The sequence below is a fragment of the Hetaerina americana genome, unplaced genomic scaffold (genome assembly GCF_022747635.1).
Source record: "Hetaerina americana unplaced genomic scaffold, ioHetAmer1.1.p SCAF_1, whole genome shotgun sequence".
NCBI classification, from domain to species: domain Eukaryota; kingdom Metazoa; phylum Arthropoda; class Insecta; order Odonata; family Calopterygidae; genus Hetaerina; species Hetaerina americana.
Genome location: NW_027286069.1, coordinates 34,710,290 through 34,729,479, shown reverse-complemented (window position 1 = coordinate 34,729,479; position 19,190 = coordinate 34,710,290). Strand labels below are relative to the sequence as shown.

At 42.0% G+C, this 19,190-nt stretch overlaps 1 protein-coding gene across 6 annotated transcripts in view; it reads right to left on the bottom strand.

Moving 5' to 3' along the window:
• The window catches only part of S6kII (Ribosomal protein S6 kinase II), a 265,005-nt gene that overhangs the window by 54,282 nt on the left and 191,533 nt on the right, over positions 1-19,190 (bottom strand). For all 6 annotated transcript variants that reach the window (XM_071588161.1, XM_071588169.1, XM_071588177.1 and 3 more), the window contains one exon: positions 8,052-8,360. In XM_071588161.1, coding sequence (XP_071444262.1) covers positions 8,052-8,360 — 309 coding nt within the window. The remainder of the gene's footprint in view (positions 1-8,051; positions 8,361-19,190) is intronic.

Genomic DNA, 19,190 nt, shown 5'->3' with positions numbered 1-19,190 from the left:
ACGGGAGAGGGTGGGGAGGGGGACTCTACGGAGCGGCGGAGAAAACAACTGAAAGTCGTAGCGTCTGTTTAATAGGAAGTCGCACGCAGCTGGAATGCGACGGCAGGAGAGGGGAAGAGGACCCGGGAGGAGAGGGAAGATACGAAGAAGAAGACTGATGGTATCTCGGTAATTGAAAATAGATCGCTTAAGACGGCCCGAACGAGACGGAACGCGGGGAGGGGAGGGGGGGCCAAGGAGTGGAGAGAGGGGCGGAGTGGAAGAAGAGTGGGTGGGAGAGGGAGGACGAGAAGAAGAAACTAAGAGAGAGAGAAAGAAAGAGAATGGGGGAGGGAGGCGGGGTTCGGAGACGTCAGGCCCCCCCGCCGCAGGGCACGCCTCCCGAATCCTCATAAAGGGAGGCCGGCACCTCTCACGAGACGATGAATCGATATACGACGGCAGCGCAGCCTCTTCCCGTCTGAGACTACATTAACGTAACATCGCGAAAACCAGGAAGACAGCTATTGAGAGTGGGCGAGGCAGGGGAGGTCACGGGGACACCCGTCATTTTTCTCGTTTACTCGAAGTTGACGGAGGCGGTAGGGGATGTCTTGGCGAAAGCGAAAACACATACCGTCATTACACTCGAGCACTCTTGCTGGCCTATAAAAATTACACTGGAATTAAGATCGAGCGTTGGAAAAAAACATGGGAACAGAATGGAAATAGAGATGAGTGAAAATTAAACTTACACCGATGAAAAAAACACGAGACTGGCGGTCCGTGGTGCATATAAATTTCCAGAAATGAGGACGACGAATTTCAATTTAATTTCCGCGATTAGGACCCATAAATTTAATTTCCTAAAGCTTAATGAAAAATTAAGTGTGGCACAAGATGGCTGTGTGGTGTCTAGTCAACTCCATATTCCAATATTATTCCCTTCGTTAAAAAAGTTTAATTCAAGCGTTTATGAAAGTTCTTTCATTTAACATCCACTTTAGTTACCGAGGCAAACTTAAGTAGGTATGAACAAGGCCAGGTCGTTTGGGAAGCCAATATAGTCAATGCTTTGTGAAAACTAAGATAATAACCCGAAACGGTGATAGGCAATGTCTTCGTGAAGAAGACAAACCGCGAGTTTTATTTTGAACAGAAATAAATGCAATTAAATGTGCCCAATTTAATAAACCTAGCTCAGTTCACTTGCCCACCTTTTTCCCATACGTATAAATAGCATATCCAAATTTCTATTTCAAACCATTTTAGGATGTGACCGCGTTTTTTTTATATTTGAACAAATTAATAACCTAATTTCCCCCAGTCATATGCATTTTGAGACAAGGAACAAATAGCAATTATTCCAAAGACATTATTTATAATCCTCACTTGAAACAGGGAGACGACGCCACAAGTGTAATCATCTCAAATCCATCAGATGGGGAAATACATGTGTTCATGAAATTCTTGTTTTTCGAATTATCATCACGTTTGTAAAATCCATTTATTATTACATTTGTGAGTAATGATGAACAAGCCTTCATTATCAATGAGAACAATATCTAGAGTCAAACGGAAATTACAGGCCACGAAATGCAACACTTGGGATAGCTAATGATGCTGTAAAAACAACACAAGCTCTTATCCTATCGATTTGATCCGGGAACACAAATATCCAATCAGATAGTTACAGCGGTTCAATTGATCCACAATTCAAAGTTACGTACGACTTCTTTGCGAAGAATTTCCATGAAAAATTTAGCCATCCATTTTTCCTCCACGAGTGAAGAGAGGTGAGGCGCAAGTAAATTACCAATTCCCAGAATAATAAAGAATAATATCTTCTTGCACAGCGTAACCTTTTAAGTGCATATTCCAGGGCCACATTCTCTACTCCATAGAATTAAAATCCGTAAAATTAAAGGAAATTGAAAAGACTGCAAACGCGGCCATAGCGTGTAGAGGGAATTTGAATTAGGTAACGCAGGGCATCTAGATCCAGTGTATTCCTGTCCACAAGAGAAGCAAACAGCGAAAATTATCCGCGTATTTCGCATTCACTAGGTCAAAGGGAAATGCTGCATTCTTTGTCTCCCATGAGAATTCCGCAGCATAGGGTCCAAATGAAGTTTGCTCATTTCTCATGCAGTGCCTTGCTTCGCTGAACTCCGTGCGACACCTACATGTGTTTCCTGATGATTTCAACGTGGAGAATAAATGTCACGCACTCCTGAATTCCCCAAGCTTTAGTTACATTGGAAGAATTCCAGACTATTGACCACTCAATTTAGTGGGCGTTTATTATAACCGGGCGATGAGAATTTCGGTGCGGTGGAGCAGAAGTTGCGGAAGAATGACATCTCTACCCTGAAATAATGCAGAGTTGACGATACGCTCTTCGTAGAAAGGGTGTCTACAGGTCATCTTACGTAGTGAAGTGCCATCATTGACGTTTTTCCTGGATACTTCTGGAAAACAGGTCAGTCCATGATGAATCTCGCTAAATAAAATGGAAGTGCGGGATTTCAACGTAGTATAGAACAACATGAATGGTAATCTCATACATACTTAATTCCAGTGGAAGTTTCTCTGGAAGTAGTGATTATAACTTGTCCATGGGTTAAAATGCGATCCGATGAACAAAAATAATATGGACGATATTTTATAATAATAATAATAGTACCTACAAAATATTGACGATATTTTTTGCAAGATTTCAAAAATTAATTTATCTCCAATTAAGGGTCATGAATATGCTATTGGAAATGAAAAATAGTAACTTTGTGATTCCACTGAAAATTTTTTATTACGAAACCCGGGTCGTCTCGTAATAAAAGTTTTTCAGTTAAATTACTAAGTTACTATTTTTCATTTCCATTATGAATTGATTCCATAAAGTTACGCCGGGAACCATCAATTTTGAATATGCTAATTCAATTCTATCAAATAATAGTGCCTACAAAAATTAATTATTTAATAGAATAAATATTCCAATTAAGAACGTTTTTCACGAATCCTTCAAAATCTCCTACTCCCAGATCAATACAAAACAACGCGTGGTGCACGTGTTAGTAAAATAACATAAGTAAAACACCCTTAAATCGTATATAATGATCCAAAAAACATATCTATAACCAAAAACATTCGTACGACACAGAATTGTTTAATTTGGAGTATTCAATGTGAACTGACAATAAAAAAATAACAAGCAGTTAAACCTGGGTTCTGAATTTTCAATAAGTTGTTTTAAGAAGGGCAATATTTTTTCGAATGACTAACGCACGATAGACGTATTCAAATCTCTAAAGCTTGACTGAAAAATGAGCAACGATTACTAAGTTAGCTATAATACGCAGACTATAATATAATAGACCTTATACCTACGTAAAAAACATTTTACAGTAAATTACCTAGGTCAAATGTCTTACAATTTTATGAGAATTAAGTCTACTCGGTTCGTGCGCACCACCAACTCAAATGCGACGGTAGGATTCCTACCTCGACGAAGCGGGAAGGAAAGGTTTAACATTGTATATCACCGGGCACACGAGCAACTCTAAGCACCCCCCACCCCCCCGACAGGCGAGGAATGCCCCCGTACGGTTACAGGAAATGGCCGTAAGTTGTAGCAATAGTGTGGTCGGTATCGATATCATATAATCAGCTTTTATGAGAGGAAGCCCTCTAATCGAGTTTTGTCTCGTCACACGGCGAGCGTCAGAGTAAATTTCGGACGCTTCTCGGACTTTCCGTTAAACCGTTTATGAAATAAAGGGTATACACTACGCTTTGCAGCAAACAAAGACCTACCAATACTCGCCAAGGCAGAGGCTGATGTGCTCACTCTCCATCGATCGTTCCGCCGCTTAAAGCGACAGCAAATTTTTTATAAATATCAGGGATCAGCATCTCTGCGTTTACTCAAAATCTGTTACAATACTTCAAATAGAGGGACTAAGACCCTCCAACGGCGATTTTCAAGGTCAAATTGCAGAGTATTGAGCACAAGACAATCGTTTTCGCCCAGCAGGTGAATATAACTATGGCTCCAGTGTATTTTACCATTAACCCTAATTTCGCCGACTCTATTCCCACCTCGAGAATGCATTTTGTCTTCCCGCGTTCGTTTTTTTACTTCAGAATGGAAATTCGTGTTCTCGCGAAATGTCAAAAAACTAAACGATGACTCCATACGAATACAACACAGGACAAACGTACAGGAGGACCGTTCAATAGTGGCCACAACGTTTTATATTCGCATAATTTACTGTACAAAATTTAATTCATTGTTATACTATCAAAGTAATACGAAATTTAAACGAAACGGAAAAGTTCCGTTAATTTCACTCCCAGTATTGCGACAGGCATTGAAAGTTGAAGCATGTTCAGTCAGCATGTGGTAAAAATGGTGGCAAAACGCCACGCTGAATAGAAATTTTACTTTCTCACGAACATGTCGTTAGCCAGGTCTTCTGCAATTCTAAAGGAGGCTTAAGGAGCGTGTGTACTCATCTATAGCACAACTATAATGTGGTTCAACATGTTGCAAGAGGAGAGAAAATCAGCTGCAAAGGAAGGGATACCAGGGATGCAATAACCAATGTTACAGAAGTAAAAATCAATATCGCTGCTGCCACTGATAAGAAGGTCGTCGAATAACGTTGAGAGTACTATCAGAAATATTGAAATTTTCATTGGGCCCCATTCGCACGCTGGAGACAAACAAACTGCACGTGAGATGTCTTTGTGCATCCCGCAGATCCCCGGTGGATCCCGCGGAATCCACTGCAAAATTGCAGTATCTCGCGAAAATCAAGGTGATGAGTGTTTCTCAATCTATGGTTCAGGCTTAGACCTATGTAACTTTTTACGGTTTCCCAATGTGAAGAAACAACTTCGCGTTTTTCATCAACAGAAGCATGGGTAAGTTAACTAAAAAAGATTCATTTGGCAATGACTGATGCTGAAGCAATATTGGAGTCAAATTAAAGAAACTTACACTAAATAAACACTGCACATTCAGCTTACAGAATAGCGTAAAATTAAAGTTTCGATCAATAAGCTATGCGAATAAATGGAAAAAAACTTATGATAACACTTTATTGAATATTCCAAAGGAGATTCCACATCGTCGCATAGTTGATCGAAGAATTGGATCCAACAAAAAAATAACAATGTTCAATGCAATACTTCGAAATGGAGAATAAAGTGCAGTCGCAATATCGGCAAAAACCAATCCGGTATCCGAACTTTGCTTAGTACAGTGACATCAAGTGAATCGTGACCTTTCTGATTAATTGAAAGAACTTCGGGAGATGTCGAGATAATTACTTGAATTGACTCATCAGCTGATTTGCACCAAAAGCAGGGACTTAACAGTGAAAAAAAATCATTCGCGGTGAAAATCCCAGTCAAGGCGAATGATTTTGACGCTATGAAATTCCTACATTTCTAATTGCTCGTTACTTGATGAGCTAAACGACAGGTTTACGCACAAGATGTCCTCGCATTCGAGTAAATTTTTTGAGACAAGAGTTTTATTAAAGGAAATATTCCTCCCCATGGTCTGTAAAACCATTCCCTTCTTTTAGACATCCTTATATTTTAACAGAAAATCACAACTTTACGTTCTCTTAAGGCGGCTACCAAATCGAAGCTATGCTAAGCTAAAGCTATGGAGGGGTGTACATGCTATGTACGGTTGAAAGAGAAGTATTTTTAGAAATTAACATTCCGACACCTGCATCCCTTACATAGCTAGGGGTGTTTGAGAAGGGTAGGGGATTCTTGGCTGCTAGCGACACGATGCCAATTACGGACGCAGAAAGAGAATTTTTTGGTACCTTTCAAGGAAGAATAATCCATCATCATTACGAGCCTTTTGTCTCGCCGTTCATAACAAAATCCAAGCTTTGTTTTTCCTCCCGAAAATTATTTCTTCTCTAGCAGACACGGCCATGTAATTACGGGAAAGCATTCACATTGAGATTTATAAAAATTAGGCACCATGTCCCTTAACACGTTTTAATTATGCTCTCATAAAAATGGGGCTTTCCCTATTTTAGGAATCTGGTTAAAGTGAGATTCATGGAGCATGAACATCCTCTGCTAGTATACCGAATGCACGTAGGTTGATGTCAGCGCTAAGTGTTGGACGTTCATTTTTTTCTAAAAAAAAGTAGATGAAGCGCAAGCATCTATGGCGAGATCTCCCTTCAGTTAAGTTCAACCTCTCTCATTCCATGTAATTCTCAATTTTACCCTAGACTTGAAATGTGCTCTCGTTAAACTTGAGCAATCCGAAAGCGTAATTATGGACGCTGGATTTTTTTGAATTCTCGAATTCTTATCAAAAATGGCTATCACTATGAATTCAGGAAATGGTCCCACGTCGCTTAGTCATATTGAGATTTCTGGGAAATCTAGAGCGCGGCTAATGAAGGAAGGAATACGCAGTGCGCTATTATTTTCCTGAAACGACTTTTGATTTTAAATTGCACTTAAAGCTTTGACTTTATTATGCAACAGTCTACGAAGATGACAATTGCATCCACTTTTACGTGGTCACTGTCTGTTCATCGACGGTTTTTTTACGGCCATATACGATGCAAATCCGAAGAACTAAGCAAGAATCATAGTCGCTTTCCTCCAAGACCGCTCCGAAATGAGGACGAAATCCATCCGCTTAGCGGATTTCGTGATTTCTACCGCTTTTTTGCAGGACACACACCATCCTCACATTCAGTCAGGTACCTGCCAACCACTGAATACCTACGACTAGGCATAAAAGCGACATTGTACTCCAAGTCGAACTAAGTCAAATTGTTCCTCAATTTAATTTCAATAAACGACCTTTCCTGCATTTATTTCGCTTCTCAGAATAAGGTTCGCAACTGTTCTAAGGCATTTCTACACTCGTTCAAACCGAATAGTCACATTAACTCTTGTCCGCTGTCCTCTGACCTTCCACGCATGACTGAATCAACATCCTGGATTTCATATCCGAAAGAAAGCCAAACATTTTTAAAGAGCGTCAATATAAAATTTCCGATACCCGAATGCCTGTCTGCTCAATAGGCCTCTCATCCGAAATCTTACAATTTCGTGACATTATTATCCTCCCCGTTCTCGCCGGAAAGAAATGCGGCGCCTTAATTTGTACTATACACTACTGGGTATGCCACTTATACCATGAAAACCTGTTCCGCCGGCGGTTCCACATTTGAACCGTGATTCCATTTTGACGTAATCGGCGTAGGATGCACTCCTTCACAGCTCGGTTATTATTTTTACTTTTGGAACGATGGTACTGAATTAAATGGACTCGATTTCCGTCACAGTTCATCAATAAGCTAATATTCGAGCCAACAACCATCGTGGTGCGAAATTCGTCGACCGCGTTTGAGGATTTTTTCACTCGATGCGTAGAGGCCAAAAGGCTCCATTAATAAATTCCAACTTTTTCTAATTAGTTTTGACCACGCAGCCCAGCCCGTTCACTTGGAAAGAGAAGTTACCAGAAATGGGCATATTACTTTTTAACTTGAAAATTAAAACACTATCATTTTAAAATATACATTACCAAAGCCCTAGGATTTTATTTTTCTTCCTTTCTCACATTTAAAAACGAATACATTAACAAAGCTTCGAGATGACCATGATCGAAAGTCTTGGCTGTCTGACTTACATCTGCTTGATAATCTGTAAACCTGACTTATTCACTTCGCCTCCCGCTGTTTTGACAGTCAAAACTCAGCAGGTTCTAATCCTAGAAAATTAACCAAATTTTTGGATAATTAATTTTGTAATTTTCCAGAGTTATCCAATTCTAACAATGCGCTTCAATGCACATGAATCAGCATTATGAACAGAACAGTATGGATTTCCATCAGGTATTGGACCCGATGACGATGCATAGGCATTGAGGCACGTTGTCCGGAATGGACAGCTGAGGAAATTCGATTGTATCACTCGACGAAACTTCCAGGCGTGAACATAATACTGGCACCTAGAGGTGCCCTCGTAATCTAAGTATCTAGTCGGCCACGCGGTGCGGGCCCTGGACTCACCTTCCCGAAGGATCCCTGCCCCAGGACCTTGAGGAGTTCGAACTGCTTCGGCTCGGCCCTCTCGTGGCCCTCCTTGGTCACCTCCCGCAGCTCGATCTCCGTAGTCGCCTCCTCCTCGTCGTCATCCTCCTCCTCCGGCCCCCGCTCCTGCCCGTCCACTCGCTCCAAGCCGTCGTCCAAGCCCCTCGCGCTCCCCCCGCCCCCGCTCTTGAACCGACCGCGGCCACGGTGCTGCGCCTGCGGCTGCTGCTGCGGGAGCAGCTGGTGCGCGGGGGCCTCCGAGCCCTGCAGACGCTCACTGCTGCTGTCCTGAGGAAGATAAAAGAGGAGGGATTCAGGCAACCGGAGAAGCGTGCATCACTTCGTATCATATCCCGACTGAGTTTTTTGCAGTGGTGACTAAAGGCTCCTTGGGCGTATACGCAGTCCAGTCGTCAGGGATAATGATTATTATTAATGCTATTATTACATTGTAACCTGCAAGATACCGCTAGGGTGTGTGGTAGGGGGTGATTACACACCAGACTTCTTTTGACCCTAAATACTTTTCAACCCTAGCGCGGTTGCACGTTAATCTGATCCCTTATCGTTATTTGGAAACGTCATCTTAAATCTATCTGTTCTGCAGCAAATCTCTCGATTTTTATTAACACGATCTCTCCTATCATAGTAAGATGGGGCTAATGATACATTTTCTTCGTCATCGCTTAAGTAACTACCATAGGTTTTTGCAAATTCCTACGTAGTAGCAAAATTCCTCGACCATTGCACCTAGGGCGACCGGCTTGTACTTACTACTTTCACTATAAAATTATGTATGACTTTCCGTAAGACTCACATTGGGTGTATATTATTAGAACTATACCAAGATCAAAATACAAGTTAATTTTTTTAATAATTTGCCTTTTGAAATAATAATAAGTAAAGCGCACTTTGAACATAATTTTATCATGTACGACTTTTAAACAAAATATTTTCCTAAGCTTCGCATCCAGCCTAGTTAAAAAAAAACAATTTTACTTTATTTTTAACTTTTTAAACAGCGATTATTATTACGGTGTATAGAGATATTATGACTGTGTAAGTTATCCAGAGATAATTTAAACATAAAAATTGACTTGAACCAACTTTTTTCAAATCAGTTTGCTTTCGCGCCACGCCGACTGGACCAATGAGCGTTTAGTACTTCCCAATGACGGATTGAGTCAACCGCCTTCGCAACTCTGGCGTTAATACTTGAGTATCCTGCCAAAAAAAGGAAGCTGCAGGGAAACTATTATCACTAATCTATTCCAGTCACATTAACAGCCAAAACTAAATTACTTTAACAGCAATGGCTCCCTAAAGCACCCTATTCAACAAAATCACACCAAGAAAAACAAAAAATACATTCAAAGTCATGTCTTCTTCGAACATCTCTTATCATCATCGACATGAGCACCGTTTTCTGGATTCACTTACATGCCACAATAGCACAAGTCATACAATGACTATTGGTATATTGTTTTAGGTATATTTCGTCAATATATTACGTTTTGAAGGACAAAAATCATTTGATCTAAACACGTAAAGGTAATGATTACACTGCATTCGTAACATGGCATGTCATATGTATTACGCATACTGCTGCCAAATGTCTCGCTGAGAAAAGTTTTTTATTATTTACATTACTAGCCTTCATTTTAAGTAATACAAAGGAAATAAAAAATCAATATAACATATAGAGAACGAACGCAGAAGTGAGTGAACATAAACATAAAGTTTATAGAAAATGAGTGAACAATGAACCTGAGAGGGCAGAAAATTACATCGGATCAGAATCCAACGTGCTCGCACACTAACTTACTCGTAACTCAGCTGGCTGCAAATATTCAAACCGGAACAAAATCTGGGAACCTGAAACGCTATGTTATTTTGTCCGAATCACTAACACTGTTTAAAAGGTTTCCCAGCTTCTTGATTATGCTTCAGGTTGGATATTGGAACTACACAATGAGCCCTATGCACATTGTTGCTTCCATTGGTTTCATTTCTTAAGACATATTTGGTTTTTAGACTGTATTCTCACGAGACTTTCGATTCAGATTGGAATCCCCTCTTGACATTCCCTCTGGTCTCGTCTTCAGTCACTTTTTCTATTCGACCGGATATCACCAGATGAGAAGCGCTTATAAAAATCAAGGATTAAAACGATTCCGGAGGAGAAAAAACGAAAATCCCAATGAGGAATGACTTACCGGGACGAAAACCCTGAGGAGAAGACATTAGACAAGACGAATATTGGAGTGGGAATAAATATTTGACGAGCTTTTTTTTGGTCAAAAATTATTTTAAAGACTTGGAATTATTTGAGCTCAGCTGGAGAATTGTCTGACGGGTAAATCGCGTATTTCCGGAACTGGAGAAAACTCTTTCAGACGGAGGAACTGCTGAGAGAAGATGCAAGATTAATTCGCTCCCATCCCAATCTTTCAGTAGATTCTCGAGTGCACGGTCGCATTTTCATCCCACATTATTTTATGTGCCCTCTATAAATTAGTAATACGGCTATTAAGAAGACAACTTAATACGAGACAATGACAAAACAATCACGGTCATTAGCTCGAGGAGAGTACGCAGGCAACGTTGCCCAGGCCCGCAGTCAGGGGACACTATTATCTGGGCGCGCAACCCGTTAGGTTTTTCAATTCTGGGGAGAATTCGCGAGAGAGATCCTGACCCTGGGGTCCACGCCCCATCTCGTTAACCGAACCTTTCAACCTATCACTTCTGCCACTATTAAACCTTCCTTGAGTGATTTTCCTTGCCCGTTCGAAGCAAGTTCATGTGTCATTTCCTAAACTCGGGAGGAAAATGATAAAGAGAGACATTCATTCCCATCACTCCATAGTGCAAGCATTTCTCTCCCCATCCTTGTTCGGCAACATGCACATACGCTATATACTCTCTTCTCTCTCGAGGTCAACCCCGACCGAAGTAAACAGTGGGAAACCATCACCCTCGGGTTTCTCAAACCTCATGAAATTACGAAAATATTCCTGCTGTGAGCACCAAAAACGAAAATAAATGGATAAACTTCTAATAAAGAATATTCGCATTTTTATTTTATTTATTATGAGCTTTTGGCTTAATTTTTCGCAATTATGACACAGAAGAACAGCCGTAAACTTCGTATTTTCAATTTTAATTCCCTTTTATAAAGGGAGTTATACGTAGGATATAAGTCGAGTGGTAATAGAATGTTTTCGTTAGATGTAAACATGGTATTCATGGTCAGGATAACCTAGAGAAGTTTGCTTAACGGGGCAAACGACCAACTAAGACAAATATCAATTCGGGTTCACAAAGGGAGTGAGGAGACGCGAGATGATATGGGAGAAACGATTATAAAAGAGAGGAATATTCAGAATGACTGCTTTTTGTTTTAACGATTTCGAGGAATGAGGATCCGTTCGGCAGAAATGGACGACATTAATGGAAGCAGGGAAAAATACGAGCAGACTGAATATAGGGATAGGTAACAACTCGAAACAAATTTGTTATCAGAGGAAAGGACGCAAGGGATTCGAATTACCGGGATTCCAGGAGTTTTCACAGCATCCAAAGTTTATCAAATATTTTCCAAACCCAGATATTCAATTCCGTTTCATGACTAAGCATCCACCCAACGAAACATCCCCATTGTAATCTGATGTCCCAATTTTTAGTGCCCTTTGGATTAACACGATCTATAGTCAAATGCCTCGAGCAATAAATAAACAGAGACGTTCATTAGAGAAAGCAAACGCTCTCTCACGACAGGCTATTCTACAGAGCTTAGATATATCTTTCGCCGCCGCAAGGGGTAGCACTCATTCACAAACGACTCTCCTACAAAGATAAAACTCTAACACCAACTGAAAAATGATTTGAAAAATATTTTACAGTTCACTTCGGGCTGCAAATGGATTTTATTACATTAACCAACAACAAATATTATAATGTATCAAGATTTTATTGGAACGCAGCTCGAGGTATCACTCTACGAGCATAACAAACAAATCAACAACAAACTCACACTACCCCACATACTACAACAAAAGGCACTCGACGCACTTGTGTGTGTGGATAGAGATTCCTCGTCACGCGCGAGCAGCGACGTCGTCACCGCAATGAGCAAACCTCCATTCATTGGCTTTAGAGCCACGAAACCCATCGCTGGCTACGATTTTCGATTTCTGGCATTCGCGCGGTATAAATAAAATAAGTAAAAGTTGATCTTCTAGGGAGGAAAATTAAAATTCCTATCCTCTACCTGTTGGAAAAATTATTACAATTTACAGAATCCATCTAAATGTTTTATCGCCTAAGAAGTCTTAACGTTTTATCTATCGCTACGTTACAACCTACCATTCGCCACGTGGGCGCGTAGGAAGTATGCGTTACGACTGTGCGCACCACACCAGAGAAGCAACGCGACGAAAGAGCAAAGCACTTTTGCTCTTTCGAGTGCTTGAGCTTCCGGCCACTTTTCGAATTAATCGCGACAGAGCATAAATGACTTTCCCTGCTGCGCTCAGTCGTGCGTCCGATCTGGCGGTGTGCTATCTGCCTTAGGGCACCAGACATTAATTACGCAACCGGGGGAAGTAAACAAGCGCACAGAAATGGAATGATAAATGCCAACACGACCTATTTTTAATTGTGGGGATGCTCCACTCAGGTGTTTGTGATCGTGAACAGTGAGAGGGGAGAACGCGCGTAAATCTACCGGTGGCCGACGCAATTTCCCTTGCTCATTCCGGATGGTCTATCCCACCAAAATGGAGGGAGTTCTTTTTAATTACTTGTACTTCAAAAGTAAACTCGATTGTATAGTACATTTCTAAAATTTTTATCAGCGCCCAATCTTCTCGTGACTTGAATTGATCCCCTTAGTTCTTCAATTACAAAGTTTCTCTTCCAATTCTACAGTAACACCTTTATAAATTTTCATTCGATCCTCTTCGGAACTTATCTAATTACTAATTTACGATTTCACCGACAGTTCCAAAATACTACCCGCACACACTAAATATGGCCAAATCAATTCTAAGATTACTTAGAAAAATGCCCCCATGATGCCTCCCCTTTACTTCACATCAAATATATACACTTCGTTGATCCAAAATCACTTTTCACATGAAGTACCAAATCCTTCCTTTAGTGTTCCTATGAAAAGTTGAAGGTAATGGTACGTAAATGATGAGACATAAACAAGAGTTCATGTTACACAGGTGTCGTCAGATCAAAATACTTTTTTGCAAATTTCCAAAACGCGATAAATTTACTCCTTGATAATTGCAGCCGGCGAAGGGATGAGATCGGGATTTGTGCGCAATGTGATTTTCCTAGATCAACTAATTAAAACTATTCATCGAATGAATCCCTAGCACTTTGACCGCCTAATTCTTGACGTACCGCGACGGAAACCCAATACAGATCAGGGCACAAATCAGCGCACCGGAGGAATACGTACAACATGCGACACGCCACGCGAGATACCAGAGCACACGACCACCAGGGTTTCAAGGCGAGCGAGTCCTTCACCGGATTACCGTGAAGGAATCTCTCGTCTTCTGCGTCAAATGGGGATTTAGTGGGGGAGGATGGTGGTGCGGGCAACAACCACTGAGATTCAATTAACGGGAAATTCTAAGCGGAAAAAGCTGCCATATACACGTACGTGCGACGGACTCGACGCTTCTTTCACGCATCGCTGACACTACCTTGAGTAGTAGTAATAGGGGAGGCGACCGACGGCTCAGGTCATTAGTGTCATCACAGGTAGGTGGGCAACGTGGATGAGGGTTCAGGGAATGGGGGGAGGGTGGAGAGAAACCCCGCGTCGAAATTCGCTTTCTCCTAACGAAAGGTGCCAAGGAATCAACAGTTTTAACGTCCCATCCAATGGGCGGCGCACTCCACTTGAACTGTTCTTCGCAGGGCGCGCACACATGGATCGGGTCCCCCTAGTTCTTCAAACCGATAGGATTAGAAACCGGACCTTCGGGGAGGGAAGCCAGGGCATTAGCAACGGCCCTAAACCGACCCCCGACACAACGGAATCCTACAGTAGGACTCCGAAACGCTCGCCAACCAAATGAATTATTACGCCACGCATTTCTTCTTCGGCCTTCCGGACAATTATTTGGCACCTTCAGACAATCGAACACCCAGATTTCCCGGACGCTTCTTGTTTCTCGCGACTTACCCACGCCGCCGAAACGTTGAACAGCGGGAAGCGTGCGACACGACTGCCATGAATATTTCTCAGCATCTAGGAGACACATCCTCCTCCAGCGGAGACCGGAGAATAATAACCCAAGGTCAAGCGTAGAAGTTCGCTCGGGAGCGGGATCCCAACCAAAACCAGTCGGACATTACATCGGACCGCTGGTGGCATTACATTTACAATATCCGTCTGAAATTGGCGCTTCATTCGTCCGGGTTCACTCTCCGCCAAGCGACTTCACGTGAAAGTCAAACTGTTAGAGGTGCGTTCTAATACCCGGAGGGATAACGGGGAGAAGAGGGGCGTCCCTCAACTAGGGAGGCAACCTCACGACGCGCAGCCATTGATGCTACCGCTACTTACACGATGGATAAGTATGATTCTACCACCGTTTTTCAAATTTAGATCAAGGAGGAATATCGAGTTGTGGATGACGATAGTGATAACACGAAAAGAAGTTCCATGATCACACCACCGGCCTCACGTCCCAACGACATTAACACTTCGTCTCATAGGCGTAACACTCCAAAATAATTGGAGATACAAATTAAATCGAATGCCCTGGCACAAGGTAACAAATGGAAAGTAAAAGGCTTCCAATTGACATGACAGAAGGAAGGCCAGGGAAAAAAGGCAAACCATGCGCCACCTATCACCTACTCTCAATGATAGACACCAAGGGATCACTCGGTTCAGCATCCCTTCCCACGGGCGGCGAGGGGTTCATGTTGCAGCGCTCTCCACGGTCGACGAGTGGGTACTGGGGGAGAGAAAAGCGGCGAGGGAAGTTCGTCCGGAGCCGTCAAACGCTTCCCTGCCGGCGTGGGTGGCTCGGCACACCCGAGGCCCCGAGGGCGTGGGCGGGCGAATCAGTCGCCCGTTAACCGCCAGGGTTCTCTCGCGCCTACCCTTTCCGTGTGTGGCGAAGGCTTCCCGCCCCCACCCACATCCCCAACCAACACCGACCCCTCCCATATCCACCCCCTCACACACCATTCATTCCCGTGCCCTAGTGTGTGCCATTCAGCTAATTAATTTGTTTAACACTGCGGGGGCAGATGGGTTATCGGTCAGCCACCTCGGCCGGCCGCCCACGCTGGGTACGCTCCGAGTAACGTCTCCACCAGGCGGTCCCCGAAGTGGATTGGGGAATGGAGGAGGGTGTGGGAGTGGTTTGGAATGGTCCACGTATGGAAACTTGGTGGGAGAGGGGAAATTAAAGAGAGAAATAGAGAAAAAGGGCAACCACTTCGCTGGTCGTTGAGAGACAAAAACGAAATTTGTTCTCCAACATGATTCCTTTCCTTTTTTTATTCCAGTGGGCACACAATATTTTTGTGAAAATTGGTGAGGCGAGGAGAGTCAGCCAAGCGGGACACGCAAACCCGACATCGGTGTGATCACACCGGCGACGATTTAACGGAGAAATAAATGTTGAAATTGACTATTTTTAGACCTGAAAGCTGAGCGCAGAGTTTGTTGAAATTCGCTTAAAATACATTCCTAGAGTCAACGCCCAATCTCGAAGCTAATATGTTATCTATACCTGCTGAGTACCTACACGGAGTCCATAAATTATACGCCTGATTTATGAGAAGTCGCCCGGTTCCATCTTCCCGGGGCATCGTCAGGACTCTGCGCACGATCAAATATATCGTACATGTTTAAAAAATTAGAAGCCTGAAAATGAATATTATTTAGGTTGAAATATTTAAAATGCGTACAATACTGTGATTGATAATTCCAGTGTTTCGAAACGCTAACACAGAAGAGCAGCACGGCTTGTAAGGGAAAATTATTCAACGCTAAACACATTACACGTAAATCAGCATCCAAGAAGTCAAAACGTGACTATTCTAATTTGAGGGTTTTCTTTGAAAGTATGTACACGTATTTAAACTGTGCCACGGCAATCCCCGTGGCTTTATTCATCAAGAGTCTCAGTAATGTAAATGGAGAAACAGAACACGTTGATGGATTCAATCAAAATTGATGGCAACCACTGAATTAAGGATAGTGGACGAGCTAGTGGAAGAATGCTCTGTGGCACTTCATTTCCGGGTGGCGTGAATTCCATTTGCGTCCCAGGAATACCGGCAAATACGCTGAAACATTGAAAATATAACAAAATCACAGGTACTAGACTGAACCGTCACGGCGGACAGAGGTCTCCTCACATAACCATCTTTTAGTAGAGAGATTCTTTTGCGTTTTTCTCGAGAAGTGGCACACCCCGTGACGACACTATACCGCCACCGTCATCCGCAGACCTCTCGGCCGAGAGGACGGAACGGAATGATAGGGAAATTATTAGGCTGGGGTAAGACCATTTGACCGAGGTTTGCGAATTCTCACGCCGTTACCTGGGCCGCCTATCTCGTCAAGAGAAAATTCCAATTTGAGGAATTCGAGTGGTTCACTTTTCGGCATGACAGATGAGTGGGGAGCTAAAGAGCCTTGACAGATATTTACAACTGTCGTTGATTTATTTTTAGCCGAACATATATCCCTTTTATTTTTGGGGAGATTTAGCATCTTCCAACAGCGGTGTAAGAGGTAGGTGATTATCACCAACTTCATTCAGAACTATCAACAAAACGCTTAATAATACAGATTTTATCTTTAAATGTAAGCAAATAGAAAAGGTAAGAGATGAAAAAGAAAAGCAGTGATTCAATTCATTGGAAAAAAATGTACGTACGAAGCTGATGGCAAGGGAATCTATAAGAAAACATTCATTAAAGCGGACAACTTAACTTTGCTGAATGACTACCGACGACGCTTTTTGTTTAGTCTCACGTTATCCCACTGCTCCATTGCAGGTATCTTCAACAAGACAGCCCAAACAAGGGTATCAAAAACTTTATTTCGCCTAAACATGCATCATTACTACGTCAATTAGACGAGATATAATGAGATGTCTTGAAATTGAATACTAAATCGGTTACTACATACACAAAATCATCTTGTTCCCACGATGATTGCATGAATTAAAAACGTTCCAAAAACAAAGAGACCACCGCCACAAGTAAATACACGTTTGGGGGTATGCCCCATGTTTAGAGAATATGTTTCATCAACTTCGGAACAAACAAGAAAAATTTTTTTAACTATGGCCAATTAAAATATGTGACCGGTATTATCAATTTAATCTGGTAGGTTTACCTAAGTTTATAATAATAAAATTATAATAATAATGTGTGTTGCGCAATAAACCCATTGGTCAGCCACTAGATGGACGGCTCTACCGACGTATCTATGGATATACAAGGAGGCTCTGTACTTTTGATAATTTTGCCATTGGAAGTATATAATCATTCTTCTCATACCATAAAAGAGCCTTAAGGAGATGGACGATGAGCAGGCATTAATAACTTATTACGCCAGTAACACCACATTGAAAACAATATTTCATCGAAAAATTTAAAAGATGCCCCACGTAAGGAGTCCAGGCAGTTATTTTTAGGTTCTCAGTGTTTGCAATTTAAGGGTAATAGAACACAAAACATGGCCAACGGAGGGAGACACTCTGGAAGCGAACCCTCACCGATTGTGATTTTTCCACGAAAAGAGAAAATGTGACTGCAATGACGTGACCCGCAATTTTCATCCGGTGAAATTCCATCGTCGAGATGTTGACATCAAAATAATAACTAAAAATTAAATAATTTTAAAACTTCATGACCAACAATTCAAGTGTAAATAGCCACGTTTGCAACTGGTCTGTTTAGCCAACAATCCGCTATGGTCGCATGGAAAGCAAAGGCATAAACCTGATCATTTTCTGAAATATCAATTACCGTGCCCGGGTTGCAAAATTTAAGGCAAAATGCTAATGGGCACAAACCCATCACGGTTTGATCCCGAAAACAACACGGCCTTCTATTTTTCCAGCTAAAATATCAAAATCGATAAAAATATTCGAAATCACCGAGTTCTCTGTACAATACACCGCAGGAGTTAATGAAACTTGAGCCGATGATTATTTCGATAAGAGATAAATGGGGCACTCTGGGGCTGAGGAAGGATGCTCAAGAGTTAATGGGCAAACGATATGAGAAAGGAAGGAGCATAAGGAGAAGCGGAGGGGAAGAGGCCATGAGGAGAATTACGGAAAAGAAGAACCTGATAAATAAGCACATTCTGAAACACAATGAACACGCTAGGTACATTGCACATGAGGAGATAGAAAGCATGAGTTACAATGGGAAGCCTTAAGGGGCAAACACTTCCTCTAAATAGAGAGGTGAGACGGAGGAGTGATTAGGGTTTTAAACTGGTGCCTGGCGTGAGGGGGAGTATAATGGAGCGCTTCCATCACTATTCCTATGATCGAAATTCCTCATCATTATGCAAATAATATTTCAGGTGTGTACACACGGTATAAATAAAACTCAGAGAAGTCAGTGGAAAGTGGAGTCTCTCCATTGTTTGACTCCTGCAAGAATGGGGGAAAAGACGGGACCTCGTTAATCAATACTTGTATCATTTACAATTACGTGCATCAAACTACTTCTCAAAAAGGGAATATTATATCCCCACTTTTCTCCCATCCTTATAGACGTCACACAATAGAGCCTCTCTCCTCTCCTTATTTCTCTCCCCTCCTACCTGAGTACATAAGAGAGTGGTCGTTTAGGTGCTCCATCTGAATGTATCGAAATTCGTGTGGTGCCTGACTTTTTAACGGTGGTCCGTAGATGTTTTCCAACAGAAAATTGAATATGCGCTACAAATCAAGTACGTCAATTGCGTGCATTGATGACAGGAAAACTTCTGTGGATGTGCTTGGAGACTTAAATGGATGGGAACGACGAGGGTAATTGCGCTTTCTCTTCCCCCACAGTGTAAAATGATCAGTTTGTCCACTATTCAGTCCATCTTTA